Here is a 16,957-nt window from a genome sequence, read left to right on the forward strand (position 1 = left end):
TACATGTGGGCTTTATAGACTGATAAAGCATCCGCTTGGGAACTGAAATGACCAATCAGAATGGTGCGTACTATGTTCTTAAGCTGGTTATAAACGTGACTGTATAGAAAGACAAAGTACATTCCTCTATGTTTCTAGTACAGCCTGTCAAATCATTATTTTAATGAGTGGTCACGGAATGCAAAGTACATTCCTTACCTTGATTAAATCGTCCTGACACAATTTCATGATCGCAAAAGAGAAAAGTATTTTATTCCAAGACCTTTCTCTTTTTCGCTAATTCGGCCAGGCATGACATCAAATTAGTATAGATGACTTGTTGTTGTCATCATTTCTACTGAACATTTTCATTTTACTGGCGTTTCAAACTTATTCCTGAACATGTCCGCGCTTTAAATTTAACTTGCTTGGACAAGGCCCAACACATTGCATCTTCGTTTGTACTGTGGCTCCAGTGCATGGCTTCCCGTCCAGAGAGGGTGTGGGGTTGGTACAAGTCCTTGTCCTATTTACCACAGATCCTCCAGTTCAAATGTAGATTAATACACACAAATTTTGAAGCGTGAATACGCAAATTTTCACAAAGCCAAGAATCTGGCAAATCCTTCCCTCAAAATGTTTATCTTTATTGCCAAAGGCACAAAATTTCTTTATATAAACCGAAAATATCTATAACTGGCGAAAAATGATGAAGCTGTTTATATTGCTCAAATTTTTAGATTAAAAAAAAAGTGAGCATACAAATTTTCCTTTGAGGTCGCCAGGTGTAGTTATTTTCTGAAGGCCACGTCACTTTGTGATACGTAATAAATATTGATGGTACAAAAAAAACCCTTAAATCGAACTTTTCTGTATGATTTAACCGATATAATCGTATCTTTCGTTTAATTTAATTTAATTTAATAATAAGTTCTTATATAGCGCATTAAAATTGAACTCTATGCGCTTTCGTTGGGAACATGACGTCATCGAAAGCTACATAACAGACTAGGTATGCCATTTTCGTTGTTTGTTTAAGAGAACATTATCAAAATTTTCAAAATCTTTTCGAAGAGACTTAGATAAATCATTTTTTCGAACGTTAGACGATTAGCATTTTCCCGAAATGGAGACTTAAGAACGTGTCTCTGTAAGAATCAAACATCTTGCGAAATGAAAATTTTCAACCCCCCTTCAAATTTTGCATGCAGTTAGGCACTCAGGGGGATGCACAAAAATGCCCTTTTTAAAGGTTGCAGCACTCTTGTTACCACGGTAACAACGGCTGCCTGTTCAAGGCCTGGTGCCTCATTTTCGTGCAAAAACCTCGCAAAAAGAATGTAAAATGTTTATTTCTCTATCTCAAGCTAAGCACAACATTACAGATTGGTACTTCTAGCACGCAAAGTGACATGATTCGTCTTTACTTTGATGCTTTCAATTTTCCCTGGGAGTAAATGTGAACACACCAATAGATTTACTTATCTTGGTACAGTTTCGGTCATTTTTGCTGTAGTGTAACACAGGGAAAACGTTTGTCTAAATTTCTCCAAAACTACACCGATTCTGGAACTGAAACTCCGCACCTAGTTGGTTCTAATATTCTACTTTTTAAATATGTAAACATCTCTGAGGGCCGGCCTCTACTTTTCATAGTGGCAATTCGCGAACGAAGCTCAAAAATCAGATATTGCATAAATTGGCAATGTTTACATCTAATGTTCTCAACAACAAACGTTTCAGACAAATGAAAAGTGCAAGAAATTGAAATAATGTTATCTTCTGAGCAATATTGCGAAGAGAAATCTCACCTCTAGCTTTAATATTAAAAAAAAAAAATTGATCAACCGTCATGCTGGACTACCTGACTTAACTACAAACATGTACCTTAAATCGTGTGCATATCATCCAGATTCCGAGTACTGTACCTTCTTTTATGAGAATTTGAGCAACCCGAAATCCTCTGACGATACACCGTTATATTTGTCTGTCATTTGAAACATGTTAAAGCTGGCTGATCTACACGAAACTATCGTAACACCGGTCATTTGTTATGAACATGTACGTTATCGCGATGGCGTGATGTACGCTGGATTTCTCCATGCAGTTTTCATCAGGTCGCTCCAAAGAAGATGAGAATTGGACATTTCTCGACGTTTCAGCAGATTTCCGCGCATTCTGAAGTAAAAACAACCAAAAAGACAGAGGAATACCTTGATCGAACGTTCGTAAACACTGAGAGTGAGAGTATAAATCGCAACTTGTCAGCGGTAGTACTACATGTAAAACCCAGTTTCCACAATAGCAATTTGTACTACATATTGCATCTCCTTAATAGACAACATTCGTATGCCCCGACGGTCCTGGAACGAGTAGGCCCTGAGCATGAATGCGAGGCTGATGCGGGGAAAAGTTGAAGAGACCTGTAGTGTTTGTGTAGTGATTTCTTCGATTTCGCGTAAAAATGCCGAAACATCATTGTTATGCCTACAACTGTACCAACAGCAAGGCTAAGAAAAGAAACCAATCAAATACCCCGAAGTTGCAAATGTTACTTTCCACTGTTGCCAACAAATGGCGAAAAAAAACAGTACGCTCCTGGGATAAGTGAACAGGAAAGACGCCGAAGATGGATCGCAGCATGCCGGCTGGAAAGCCTAAATATCACAAGGCAGACTCGTATATGCTGTGAACACCTTGTAGGAGGGTTAGGGCCAACAAAGGCAAACCCTGTTCCTACGATATTTGATTTTCCTAAACATCTCCGACGAAAAGAAGTGAAACAACGCCAGGATCCGGAGACGAAACGTTTGAAGAATGCTTCCACGACAAACAGAATTCAGAAGGCAACTAAGCCTGACCAGTCGAGGGTTAGAAACCATCTGGATTTCTGGATTTGGGATTAAACCATCTCTTGTAACCAACTTCGCATACACAACATCACTTTTGGACTCACAGTCGTCGGTCAATTCGAGAGCGAGTTCGTGGGCTTTTTCAGTCAGTTCGACTAATTCTTCCTTCTTTTAGTTGGAGACAGATATTCCTCGAGCCTGCAGGTATTTTTTAAGCTCTGGAACCTTCCAGTTTTTAAAATTTACTTCCATTTCTGCCAAACTGGCCATAACTTTCTTGTATTTCGCAGCAACTTTTCCCCGCATTAGCCTCGCATTCACGCGTAAGCGCTTACTCGTCCCAGGGCCGTCTGGGAATACGAATATTGTCTATTACAAAGAGCAGGTTTGGGAAGTTGTCATTTCCGAGTGACAGGAACTGAGATATTCCGAATCATCTGAAAACTGCCTCCCGATTAGCTCAATGGATAGAGCGCTGGACTGTTGTGCGGGAGGTCGAAGGTTCGAGGCCCGGCCGGACCAACACTCAAGGTCTTAAAATAACTGAGAAGAATATGCTTCCTTTCTGTAACATCAAGAAATGGTTACGTATTCTAGTCTTCTCGGATAGGGACTAATTAACGGAGGTCCCGTCTCCTGCAGGGTTAGGGGTAGGAGACGTTAATTTCCCACGCACGAGTATACTGTGTGATGGATGTCTTCCCCTGGGGTGGGTTGGGTGGGTGCTTACAGGGCTGTTCTGAAAACTACTTCTGTGAGAACGCACCCTTTCGAAAGATTATTATCTATCTAACTGTTAGAAAAGTGTCAGAAAATTTGCATAAGATATGATAGCGAGAAACTTATCACCATCACAGTGCAATCGAGTCAGTCAATGTTTCCTTCCATGTCTTGATGAATACAACTGCGACAAAAAACAAAAGCAGAGAGGCCATGATGATTTTTCATCTTATCAAAACTATATTCTATGTTGAGGATAGCTTAATGATATCTTCCCTATGAAAAGAGAAAAGTCAGCTGCTCTTGTTCATTATCGAAGCGGAGAGTCAAGTGAGTGTTTGAGATGCTGATATCGTTTGGTCTTTCAATCTCCTGAAGTAATTAATTTTTGTAGTTAAAGCAGGTGAATTAACTGATCCCGTTGACTGTGAATATCAGGCAGTGTAACTCTCCAAGTGCTAAAAAGTAAATTAAAATTTTCCACATAAATTAAAAGCCTTTTTGTTCGTGTTTTCGTTCCTCGTCCTTTGAGCGCTGACATAGTGTAAACCGTGAAGGGAATCCTTCCATCTATCTTCAAGTCAAATATTTAGAAAATATAACTTTAAAAAATTGTCTCTGATTATTTGATTTTTATTTTGAAAGAATGTGAATGTGTGGAGAAGAGAGTCATGTGTCAGCTCCAAGCACACCGTAGAATCCTTATGTCATTTGTTAGTTGCATGTATGAAATTTTTTCTAAATGAAGTGATCTTAGCGGAGACAGTAAAAATCGGAACAGGAAAAAGATAGTTTCTGATGTACTCATTTTAAGAGCCCAAGGTGTCAGTGTATCATAATTCTTCTGGGTCTTGTATAATAACCTCTGGGCCTTGTCTTGGCGGACGGAAAAACTTATGACGGAATACCTGAAAAAAAAGAGAAAGAAAAATTTGTTGTCATGTTCTAATAATGATCGACTGACAGGGTCAAGAAAGAAACTTTGTATAAAGTACTTTGCTCAGAATTAATGGACATGTTCAAAAATTTCAAGGAGAGAAAGGTGCGCGACCAAAGTTTTGTTTCATTATCTAATAATTCCTAAACTTTTGAGAGACAATTAAAAATATTATTCAACTGCAAGTTTTCATCTTCTTTTTACGCGCATTTTTCATTGTTTCTCCTACGTGATTTTAAAAGTAAACAGTGAAACAAATATTCTGCGAAAAAATTGATGTCTATTATTCAAGAAAATCCCAGTTCAACAAATTGTAAATAATCTATTGTTATGTAGTTTCATGATTTCTTTTATTGCTATAAGCAGATTACCAATTGTCGAAAGAACATGTTTTGTCACTAACGTTCACCCGAAATCGTCAATGCAATCTTCCAACAGAAATAATTTGTTGACTAGAAGAGGCTCTTTTCTTATGAAAGGAATCAACGAAAGTCGCTGTTACCTTTTTAAGTAAAATTAATCATCCAGAAGAAACAATCATACTTCAGTGTCAGCATGAAAAGTAAACATTTGGCATCAATCAATCAATCAATCAATCATATCCTTTATTTAAACACGATGAGGTTTAAAGCTGGGGGCTTGTGGGGTCGTGTGAATATGATTACAATAACAATATAAATAGTTTCCCTTAAAATCACTCTACAAAATATACAGTAAGAATAATAAAAATGATTTACATTATTTATCTCTAAGTAAATTGACTACTGCGTTTAAAACATAAAAACAGTTAAAAGCATTTAAAAATCTTGGTAGTGCCTGGGTAGTGACTGGACTGACTGTGCGCTAAAATCGAGATCCTTAAAATAAGAGTCCTTCTTCACTTTGCGATAAAAAACTGAAAACTGGTCTGTGAAATGTTTCGAGACAGCGTTCCAGAGTATAGCGCCTATATAGCTAATGGGAGTTTTTAAGAAACTGCGAGTTAAAACGCGGGACAATTATATAATTACTCCTTCGAAAATTGTATGTGGTGCATGGTTTGTTTGTTAAGTATGACAGAGCCGTAGGTGCTTCACCTATAAACACGCTATGGAGTAGTTTATAGAAGTGACAGTGTTGTCGACAGTGTCCCCGATGCAGTAAACGGTTGTGTCATCTGCGTACATGTAGAAAAAGCCAGAGGTAACAGCACTTGGTAAGTCATTGGTGTACAATGCAAACAATAAGTATGATGCATGAGTAGTAAATGCAAACAATGTATGACTAGTAAATGCAAACAATGTTGGGCCAAGTACCGATCCTTGGGGAATCCTGCAGGTTACATTTAGCACATTTGAGTGTTGGCCGTTTACTACCGTGAATTGACTTCGATGAGTTAGATAATCTGTCAGCCATAATAGAAGAGAACCTTGTACTCCAAATTGAGAATTCAACTTATGCAGCAGGATAGCATGAGATACACAGTCAAAAGCTTTTCTGAAGTCGACAAATGCCACAGCAACCACTTTACCAGCATCAATAGCTGTTCTGCAGATTTCCGACTGGTGTACAAGCAATAGTTCAGTTGAGTGCTCCTCACGGTAAGCCCACTGTTTATCTGTAACTGGGTTGTTCTGGAAAACATGTCGAACAAGAGATTCTGATACACAAGATTCCATTATTTTACTTGGAACACTAAGAAGCGATATAGGTCTATAGTTGTTTGTGTCAGCTTCATCATCTTTTTTATACACTGGAATCAACTCGAGCCCGCTTCTTCCAGTCGGTAAAGGTTTCTCCTAGATAGCCGAATGAAAAAATCTCTATTAGATGTAGCATCTTTACCAGGAATCATACGACATTCCGTTTTTTTACCTAAAGCAAAAAAAAAAAAATTTAATTCATTGTCTAAGAATTAAATTTCACTTAGTAGTGTGTTTTAGTAATCTTATCTCAGAAAAACAACCTCCCACCCCCCCCCAAAAAAAAGCAAACAAAACCTCAGACTCAAAGAACAGAGGCAAAATTTTTTTGCTATAGGAAGACTATAGTCTTTTGAATCATAACATATTTATGATGCAGCTAAGTCTGAATTTTCTCTAAAGAATGTCGCTGTTTTGTAAAACACATCGACGAAAGTCGCCATCATAAAGTCAACGAAATCAGGTCGGGTGAATTTATCACGCATTTACACGATGGCGTAAGACAGTAATGTTTAGCTATGGGAAAAGCACGAGGGGAAATTCAAAGCCTTAAATAGCTGTGGTTGGCGTGAAATCTATCCTCATCAGTTCAACATTCAGTGCGCGATTTTAGTTGGCGATTCACACCGCCAATTAAAATCGTTCAGTAGGACGCCGGCGTTGAGGAGGAGGAGGAGCACGACTTTTCGCACTCTTCCACCTTGATTGTTTTTGTTTGATTCGATTTTTCTTTGTCTGTAAAAAAGTTAAACAAAACTTGTCTTATTTTATTTTTCATTTTACTTTGGTGTGATTTTTTAGTACTTAAAACTTAAAAGAAGTTGTGGACAAATTCGTTTATTAGGCAAATTAAATATGGTGTTTCAGACAAACGGTCAAATGGTAGTAATTGAACTTTATGAAGCTTTTACACAGTGGTTTGCAAAATTGTACGTCCGAGTGACTGTATTTGCATAAACTCTGAATACGCTACCATTTTTCAAATCAGAGTCCTTTTTTAGCCGTTTCACCTTGCAGTAAGATTCGTGTGTAACCTCACTACTCAGACAAATACTAGCAAGTTATTTTTCCTCACGGTCATCGGGTTCCAACTTTACTTTCTATGGTCATGAATGTCTTGTGAGCTCGGATGTTTTCGTTCAAATGCAAATTTCTTTGAATTGGCCACGTCGCAGGACTTTAGCAAACGCTGTCGATCTTTCACCACCTGACAGTATGTATGACCTCAGGGTATAGTTAACTATGCTTAGGGTCACGAGCTAAAAGTTTCTCAGTTCTCATTTTGAAGCGTGATACTAAACACCGCACGTTGGAAAGGAATATAGATAATAAGATTGTTAAAGAGAATGTGAGAACAGAATGTTTAATCTGCCGACATCTCCTCCTGTTTTTCAAAAGTGCTTAAATCAGTTTCAGCATGAAGGTCAACATTTTAGCATATTTAACAATGACTGATTAAGGCGGGAAATTTCTTGCTTGCCGAACTGAAACGGTTGAATGTATTTAAGCTTCAAAATATTGCGCTGAGTTCATCTTTATTGTTAATTGCTTCAGTGCAAGCTCTACGACAAACGCCAGTTATCGGTCGGGTGACAATGTTTCGCCTAAGCAATTTCTTTCTAGTCCTCATTTTGTTTGGAGTTTCTCCAGGAGCAAAGTTTGTTCGGGTGAGTAATGAGGAATTATCATCAAAAGTAATCAATGACTCTCAGTTTCCTAAATAGTTTTTAACGCGACTATTATGCATATTAAAAAAAAAGTGCGATCTTCATTTATGGTGGAGAAGCCGCAATCTGAACAACTTATTGAAATGGTGAAATCAATTTTAAGGCCTCTAAATTTTACCAAGATATAATTCTAGCATCCCTATATAATTCGATTGGCAAAGGCGTAAAACTCACCTTGGATCAAATGTATGGTGTATCATTATTGACGAAAGCTCAGTTAATGTCTTAAATCTCGGGAGGCAAACGTATCCGAATTTAAACCTTGAATCTGCAACTTCATGGCAATTTTCTCACTGGATTCCTTTTCACAAGCTGGCAGACAAATGAGCATATAATCACCACTAGTTTCCAAAACAGTTTAAAAATGCATCAGCAAAAATTTTTCAAGCCTGACCCGTTGTTTCAAAAATACTTATGTTGACTTGATTTACCAACATTCATAAAAAAAATCTATCCTGCTAAAGAGGAACAAAACAGTGCTTAGAGGGACACAAATAAATCGACACGTTCACTTTATTTTTCTTCTGCTTTCGATGAATTCCTTTCTCAATGTCTCGACCAAGTTAGAAAGTAGAGCGATATATTTTAAAAAATTAAAAAAACCTGGACTATGATCTACTGAGATTATCATAAAATCAAAACTATTTTCCTTTAAATTTGAGACTGAAACTTGTCGGAAGGGTAATAATTCAATCACAAGCAGCCATAAGGTGATGCAATCCAGATTTACCTGAAATACATCGAAGAATCATATAAATCTCATCATGGTGTTCCAAAATGTACTAAAGCTCTTACCAATCTAAAGCTCTTACCAAACCCTAAACCCTGATTCGATTCTTGCACAATGATAATCGCCCGCTGTAGGGAGGTTTCGTGAATTAGGGGGTTGGCCATTGTATTTCTCGCGTAGATTGTAAGAATGCACACACGCGAAAACACTGAATAATCAAAACCTATATTTTACATGCGATGGCCTAAGTACTAATAATATGATGACCGCTGGCCGGAAACGGAGGCTGGGCATCATCTATACGTTGACAGTGTCTCGATAGAGGAAAGCAAACATACCAGCACAGTTTTTAAACAGGGCTGACAGAACAAATGATCAGAAAGAAAAATTAATAATCAGATCAAAGAACTAAAGATTCTATCAAAAAAAAATAAATATAATAAAAATATGAAGTTTCCCAACTTTTAAACCTGCAGGTTTCCAAAGCCGAACAAAACAAAGCTCTAAAAGCATCTCTCCTGAAAAGAAGTACGAGACACTCTAACATGGCCAGGTCAATTTGGGGTAGGTACAACTTTCCTTGTATTATTCAGCATTGAACAATCAAGAGTATCCGGGGAGACCCTTAGGCCTGGTTCAGACGCCGCTTCACTCAAGTACGGAACCTAATTGATGAATTTAGTCATAGTTAGTAGAGGGGACACTTGATGCTATGCGATTAATCTCCTCAGTAATGAATTCACTTAATTGACTGACAACACAGTTTTTATATTATGACTGCTTTCAGTGGAGTGTTTTTGTTGCGTAGAGTATGCCACCAAACAGTCAGCAACTTTGGTTGCAAGTAGTGTTGCTTCATTCCTAGAAAGTCCACTGAAGAATTGGGTTGACCTTACAGTAACTGTTGCATAATATTTGCCATAAAACTTTTCTGCATCTCCATTTCTTGTATATCCTTCATAGATTGCTTTTTTAGCAGAGAATTCATTGCTGTCTTCTTGTAGCAGTTGGTATGAGTAATTGCTGAGCTCCATCCTTAAATTTTCTGCAAAAACTTTCCTTTCCTTAACATTGCGGACAGCACGGTTAACTATTTCTACAAGAACACTCAGGCTCAACTGTTGCACCTGCTCCAATCCTTCCTGTTGATTGTTGTGTTTTGTAGCCCTGTGTCTGTCACAACCTTCTCTTGTTTTGTATTTCTTTCCGCAGTCAGGACAAACAATTTCTTGACGCTGAGCCTACAAAGATATTACAAGCATCACCATTGTAAAATAAATAAACTACTTCAGATTTTAAAAATAAAAATTAGGTGGCCACTTTTTTCGATCAAGAGAGTATCGTGAAGTCGCGAAGCTCTATCGATTACAAGGTTTCACTTAAAATAATTTCGACAAATCACCACATTCCGGAGATTTGAGCTCTTTAGAAGCTTCATAATTCTTCCTTGTTTCGTAGGAGCCCCAAAGAAGATTGCCTTTGAAGAAACGGCAATATATAAGCCTGGTTTATACGCGAGCGTTTGTTGAGTTTCGTTTTTACACGCGTCGAGTAGCCCATCTGTGGCAAATTTAAGCTCAGTAGCGCAAAATTACAACTCGAAATTGCAACCTTTTCAACTTACATTTCTAACTGCGACGGAAAATTGTTCCTCTACTTCGTCATCGTCTTCCAAATTACCCAAGATCGACTCAAAATCTTCTCCCCACACAAACAGATCGTCTACACCGTCCACCATCTTGAATGAACTTGTGCACGGTCAGAGTCACGTGACGAGTCTGTTCAACATCGCCGACCGCGCTATTGTTTAACCCTTTGATGTTTACCGGGTTTCATAACCAGTCTCCTCTACTTACTATGATTTAGTCCAGCAAAAGAGCGGCGTCTGAATCAGTTCGGTTCGATCGCTTTAATAAGGTGCGGCAAACATCGTCAAGTTCGACAAGGTCTGTCAGATTATTCGACATTGTAGCGGCAGCTGATTCAGACGTCGCTCTTCTCATGTGCCGAACTTAATACATTTCACATATACCTTACTTGTATTAAAATTCGCGCAGTACTAGAATTCCCGCACAATGTAAGTGCGCGAAATTATATACTGCGCCAAATATAATCCGCGCGAAAAGGTTTTAAATGAAATGTTAACTTTATTGACAACTTAAGAATTTAGAATTACACAATGCACTACGAAATACTAATACATATGGTAATATTACAACAGTTAACAGTATCACTGGATACTAAAGAGTTTTTCAGTGAGAATTAGAGGTTGGTGTTTAAAAAGGCAAGTTATCCGTTCTGTTTATGCGTACACAGATTACCATCAAAGATTAGAAATAAAAAATGACTTCATCATCATCTTCTTCAACCTGAGAAATTTCTGTCGGGATTCTTGTTTTTGTCGCTGTTGTTGATTTCACCTGACTGAACAGACCATGCGACATTCTTCTGTAGTCAAACAAACAAAAAAAATTGCGTGAAAAAATGTGCCGGCAGCGGGCGGTGAAAAACTTGCTTTAGGTTTACGCGAATTCTGTTCTATTCTTTAATTGTGTAATGACAAAAAGGTTAACTGCATCTGTTGACTCTAGTAAAGAAACCGAACAAGAAAAATGTCCTGCGCGAATTTAAAGCTGCGCGAATAAGTCCTCTATAAGGTGCGCGAAATTAAATCGTGCGAAATCAAAACTGAGCGAAAATGAGTACCACGCGAATTTTAATACAAGTCAGGTATTACATTAATGATATCTCTAGTTTGTAGCTAAGTGTCATGCGCGAACAAGATGGTGGGGAGAGAAACAGGCATGTGTTCCTCTTGTTTTAAAGAAACAAAATATCATTCCATATTTAACATGCAAAGAACCATTCTGTATGCCGTGTACCGTGTTTGAATATAACGAAGATGTCCTTGGTTGGAGAGCGAAGGCTTCAGTGGCGTATTGTCAGAGAAGTGGAAACCACCGGAACAAGCAGTGATGGATCCAGTTGGAATCAAGGAAACGTTCATAATTCTGCGAAACGTCAAGAACGGATGTCTGTTAGTCTACATTCAGGGGATATGGGGTCTTCATTTATTGTCTGCCGTTTCAGGTCATGGCTGATTCCGCTCAGAATGAAATTAACGATATCCTTCGAAATCCTAAGAGTTCTTTTAAATCTTTCATCGGTATAGGTGCTCCACACTGTTTCCCTCCAGCCGTTGTTTCTCGGCAAACAGCGGCAAGATCGTCGATGAACTCTATCGGTAACCATAGATAACTTACGTGAGCGCAATAATAGCCCGACCAAGGGGAAAAAATAGAATTATCTGCCTCCTTCGTGATGCAACATATATGGGAGCACTTTCTGAAGACATCCTTCTGCGCTGGTTTCTCTTAGAAAGCGCCCTAATGAAATTACTAATTTTATAATATGCACCAGTTAATTCTTAAGTCGTCTGACTATATTTTCATCACGCTGTGCTTTTCCAACAGATCGCAGCTGTACCCTTCCTTTGGGAATGGAAAGCGGATATCTCCCAGACAGTGCTTTATCAGCATCGTCCTCTTACAGCGCTAACGAAATCCCTCAGTTTTCCCGCCTTAATAAGATCCCAGCTAAGGGTAAGGCTGGGGCCTGGTGCGCTAAAAGTAACAATCACCACCAATGGCTGCAAGTTTTTTTTGGACGTGAGACCACAGTGACTAAGGTGGCGATTCAAGGGAGGTATGATTGTTGCAGTCAAAGGGTGACAAGCTTCAAATTGTCTTACAGTTCAGATGGAATTCACTGGGCCTGGTACCGACTCTCTGATGGACAAATCCAGGTTAATGTTTTTTTACTTTACAATTTCATAAGACTGAAAGGTCACATAAAAGGCCGAAAAGGAAAGATTAGGTATCTATATTTTTTTATATTACCTCGTATCACCAACTTTATTTTTTTTATTTTTCTCATATGTTTTATGTGGGCAAGAAACATAATTTGCTAACGTTGCCAAGTTATCAAAATCACAGAGGTTTAGCATACGTATTCCTTTCACGATCTACTCTTTAAATTTGAAAACTTACAAAAAGTTTTAAAAAACATCATCTGAGTTGTGCACTATAATGATATTGAGGTGAGAAATCAGTTAATTTTCATCGCCAGGTATTTGGAGGAAATGCAGATGGAAACACTCCAGTGTACAACTTCCTCCATCCTCATATCGAAGCCATATATGTACGGTTCCATCCGTGGACTTGGCACAATCATATTTCCATGAGAGCAGAGGTTTACGGATGCAACGGTAATACACCTCATCTTGAGGCAATTAATTCCAAGTCCTGCATTTTTTAAGATACAAAGAAGATATAAAACGTTGTTATGAGAGTAGTGAAGTTTTTATTATCTTGGACCAGTAACGTTTTTTCAGTTTTTTCTTCTCAGTTAGTTTGATTATTTTCGATTTTCTCTCATTTTAGAATTTTTTTCTCTCTACGCATTTTCTACATTCATATACCTATGCTCTGCAGCACACTTCAACCTTAGGGCTCTGAAGAAACTTCTTGTCTATGGACATCACAGCCGAAAAAGTTTTTGAGCTGTATAGTAATCATGAAAATCTAAATGATAAGCATACGGACTGTGTTTTGGGATATCAGCTGCAAGGCTCGTAAACATTACACATCTATGGAACAATTCTTGTGTCACTACCAGTCCAAAAAACTTCCTTCTCATTTTGATTTAATCGAAGTGAGAAAAGAAATAAAGAAAAACTGATTGTGGCTTAGTTGATATTGACCATAGCTTTCGAAAAAGTTTTCTTCCCATTATTCCCCTTTTGTCTTTTTACGACGTATTCAAGCTTATCACTGCCAGATGTCGCTTGGAATGGAAGATGGCCGCATCAAAGACAGTGCATTGTCCGCCTCGTCATCCTACAGCGCATATCATGTCGCCAAATTGGGCCGATTAAACCTTGTGCCACCATCTGGTTATGCCGGAGCCTGGTGTGTAAAGACCAGAGATACCCACCAATGGATCCAAGTTGATCTTGGCAGACCATCTACTGTTACCAAAGTCGCCACACAAGGGAGACAAGACTGCTGTGATCAATGGGTGACAAGCTATGCTGTTTCCTACAGTCTTGTGAGCCCCTATTGGGTCTACTACATGAGCCATGGGAAAAAGATGGTAAATCTTGAAGAAATCCTGTTTTACTAAAGCCACATACATTTTGAATGTGTTTTATAGTAATTCGGGTCTACTTTGGTTTACGTTTACTCATCTGAATGATTTAGAAAAATGGCGCCAACAATTTATCCAATCAGAAGTAACCCTACATCCAGTAGCGACTCGTTCATTCACCTTTTTTCCTCGCTTCAGAGATTGTTTTGGTTTTACTGAGAGTTCTGATAGGCTCTTAGAGATATTTTTCTTAGCTCAAATTGGCTATTCCACTCTTAATCGATAAAGATTCTCCAACCATCCGATGGATTTCGTGAGTTGCGACGAGTGGCTGATGTTCAACAAATTTTATTTCAGGTATTTCCTGGAAATTTCGATCGCCATTCCATTGTTACTCATGAGTTTGTGCCGGCATTCCACGCACGTCGTGTCAAAATCCATCCACTATCCTACCACAAATGGATAAGCATGCGCATTGAGTTATATGGCTGTCCCATAAAGGTAAAACTGGAACAACACTTTTCATTTCCCAAGAAATTCTAGTCATCTTTAACTTCCATACATTTTTCTTTCGAACAGGAATCGTCATCTTTTGTTAGGATGATGATTAAGTTTTTTTTTAATTTTGTTGTCCACTTAGGGAATCTAAAGATGACTCGTCGTTTAAAGATGAAAACAAGCAGACAAGAAAATGGTCTGGTGACTAAAGACAGCCTTTTCCTTCAGGAAAACAGTTTACCGTTACTTTTTCATTAAACATTGATTAAAAAGACTTGTTTGTGACTGCTTGGATTTTTTTTCCCATCTTCATGGAACAACTTTTATCGGTATTCTTACTTTTATCACAATCTTCATCATTATTACTTTTCTGGAAGGGAAGTACCAAGTGTCCATTGAAAGTTGGACCCGGCGGGGGCGATATTTTACCACAACAAATCATTTTGTTGGTAAGGTAGATTGGCAGAGTTATTTTTGTCCAGTGAGTGTCCTTGACTTAAGCCAGGAGCCACTGACAAAAGATTTCGGTTCACCACAGCTATATAATAAAAAAGCTCCGCATTTCATCTGAAATATTTGCGTAGAAGGATCGAGACACCTTATTATCAGCATTCACTTCCCGTATACTGACCAGAGTGACGAGAAGATACTGGCACTTCAAACTGCGATGGTACCAAAGCATAGAGTGGGAAGATAAGTTAGTTAGCAACAGCCTTACAAACGTAATTTTTGGCATTAACAAGGCCCAAACAGAAAATAAAGTGCTCAGGGCAGGTTCTAAAAACTACAACAAGTTCCTTTCAAATCACATCATGATCTAACTCTCCGTCGGTAACTTTTATTCATAGACTGGTACATTTTTTTACCTAATAATTCACTAATGCGATATTTGGAACCTGACTTTCATTGGCATGATAAAACACAATGACTGATAATGTTCGTATATAACAATATACCACTTATCAAATATCCATAATTATAACAATCGAGCATGTTGAAAAAAGGTGTTCTTTTTTTTTGTTTACCTTAAGGAAATCTGGAATGCGTTGATCTCACACAACTCTGCTGAGAAACACAGCATTGAATTATTGTTTGATTTATCAGACTAGTTTTATAAACACACTAGCTAAGATCATTAAATCCTCATAAAAATGCAGAAGAAAACATTTCATATAATTCACGAATTACCTTGAAAAGGATGGTATCAAGGCAATGGTAAAAGCAAAAGAGCAGTTTAACTTGCTTTAATAATCTCTACTTTCATATATTTTCACTGTTTTGCCCTAGAATTTCCTGATGATATTTATATTAAAAAAGCACGCTTGTAAAACTACCTCAAAGCGTGTGAAAGTGATACCTTTAAACTACGTAAATTTTACCTCAAAGTGGTGTTTTGCGTCGAATTTGCATCATTTATGCTGTGTTAAAGATGTACAGTCGTTCTTCATTATTTTCTAAGGCTTTGCCTTCCAAGAAGAAGCGGCATAAGAATACAATTAATATTGCTATGTGGTTGTAGTTCAAATTATTTGCGAGGTTTCTAGAGTGTTGGTGCCCATAAACATATATCATCCATCTTTACTGTTTTAATTGCTTCAGTGCAAGTTTTTCGACAAACCCAAGTTGTCATTCAGGTTGCGATGTTTCGATTTAGCAATTTCATTCTGGTTCTCGTTTTATTTGGAGTTTCTCTCGAAGCGAAAAACTTTCTGGTGAGTATTCTGGCATTATTACAAAAAAAAGTCTCGGTGCGGACTGCTTATATTATTTCCAAACTAGGTGGCTGCAACTCATTTCATCGCTGCGATAGCCTCAAAAATTTAAGGGAGAGTGTTACCACTTTTAAATTTCCCAACCAAAGGAAGAGCTTGTCTACCGGGGCCAATCATAAAACTATCACGATAAAACTTGATTGGCCGAAACTTACAAAAAAGGTTTTTCTACTATCTAAAGAGTGACGGCGAAGTAAGGCTCGTATTGAGGCCGATCATGATATTCAACCGTGCAAATCAATTTGTCTCAGTTCTCTCCCAAGTTGGACAATAAAGCGAAAGTAACGTCGAAACAGAGATAAATTTTTGATTGAATATCAAAGAGATGTTGGCCATGATCTACTGGCCAAGGGAATTTCAAACATCAGGTGATTTGCGTCTCAGCACGGTCCAAAATGCCACAAAGCTGTAGCCAATATCTAGCAGCAGCCATCATAAGCTGTGGTTTGAGTATTCTAGCAGGTCTCTCTAGGACTAAGTATATGAAAACAAAATTTTCGAAACAAGCAGGTTAGCTTGATAAACAGCCATTGACTTGAAGTTTAAGAGGCGTTGTTTTCACACCCTTCCCTTTCGTTAAGAAAAGTACGAACAACTTTTACTGCTAGAGATGTTTATAAGCATCTTCGGATCTTATTCCCAAATACTCTCAAATAACTTTTACTAGTATTCTTGAGTTGTCTTGTAGTCAATCAAACATGACGAAGGCGAGTGGCCATCATCGATCTAAAGATGTAACTGTCTTGATGGTGAGAATCAAAGAAATTGAATTTAATAGTTTCTAAACCTGGTTTACATAGTGAATGGCCAGAAAAGAAATTAACGGTCAGATCTTAATTAGAATAGAAGGTTTCAATGATTAGGCAAATAATTCTCTAGAATACAAATGTGATGTTTCCCATCTTTTTTAAC

At 38.0% G+C, this 16,957-nt stretch overlaps 2 protein-coding genes and 1 pseudogene across 5 annotated transcripts in view; 2 read left to right on the plus strand and 1 right to left on the minus strand.

Annotated features, from left to right (window-relative positions):
* LOC148736186 (uncharacterized) overlaps positions 1 to 16,957 on the plus strand; it is a 300,358-nt pseudogene that overhangs the window by 180,792 nt on the left and 102,609 nt on the right. The window lies entirely within an intron of this gene.
* LOC111331728 (EGF-like repeat and discoidin I-like domain-containing protein 3) lies at positions 5,665 to 14,547 on the plus strand. 3 transcript variants are annotated; one of them, XM_088755201.1, is made up of 7 exons: positions 5,665 to 5,683; positions 9,104 to 9,191; positions 12,101 to 12,432; positions 12,756 to 12,894; positions 13,453 to 13,781; positions 14,133 to 14,276; positions 14,416 to 14,547. In XM_088755201.1, exons 2-7 carry the CDS (start codon positions 9,173 to 9,175, stop codon positions 14,422 to 14,424), a joined length of 972 nt encoding a protein of 323 aa, XP_088611327.1. In that variant the 5' UTR covers positions 5,665 to 5,683; positions 9,104 to 9,172; the 3' UTR covers positions 14,425 to 14,547. The 3 variants fall into 3 exon arrangements, with proteins under 3 accessions (XP_088611327.1, XP_022792632.2, XP_088611326.1); XM_022936897.2 differs by lacking the exon at positions 5,665 to 5,683 and adding an exon at positions 7,680 to 7,837; XM_088755200.1 differs by lacking the exons at positions 5,665 to 5,683; positions 9,104 to 9,191 and adding an exon at positions 11,588 to 11,717.
* Positions 9,371 to 10,365, minus strand: LOC148736188 (uncharacterized). The gene is made up of 2 exons (XM_088751480.1): positions 10,252 to 10,365; positions 9,371 to 9,868 (listed from the first exon to the last, which is right to left on the minus strand). Exons 1-2 carry the CDS (start codon positions 10,363 to 10,365, stop codon positions 9,371 to 9,373), a joined length of 612 nt encoding a protein of 203 aa, XP_088607606.1.

This window comes from Stylophora pistillata, chromosome 3, assembly GCF_964205215.1.
Source record: "Stylophora pistillata chromosome 3, jaStyPist1.2, whole genome shotgun sequence".
In the NCBI taxonomy this organism is placed as follows: domain Eukaryota; kingdom Metazoa; phylum Cnidaria; class Anthozoa; order Scleractinia; family Pocilloporidae; genus Stylophora; species Stylophora pistillata.

Bases quoted from the DNA above. Each gene is read 5' to 3' on its own strand.
- LOC111331728 (XM_022936897.2), top strand. From the start codon at position 7,766: ATGTTTCGCCTAAGCAATTTCTTTCTAGTCCTCATTTTGTTTGGAGTT. The intron at 12,433-12,755 runs GTTAATGTTTTT...TTTCATCGCCAG, and splicing joins TCTCTGATGGACAAATCCAG to GTATTTGGAGGAAATGCAGA. The intron at 12,895-13,452 runs GTAATACACCTC...GACGTATTCAAG, and splicing joins AGAGGTTTACGGATGCAACG to CTTATCACTGCCAGATGTCG.
- LOC148736188 (XM_088751480.1), bottom strand. From the start codon at position 10,365: ATGGTGGACGGTGTAGACGATCTGTTTGTGTGGGGAGAAGATTTTGAG. The intron at 9,869-10,251 runs GTAAGTTGAAAA...ATATCTTTGTAG, and splicing joins TTTCCGTCGCAGTTAGAAAT to GCTCAGCGTCAAGAAATTGT.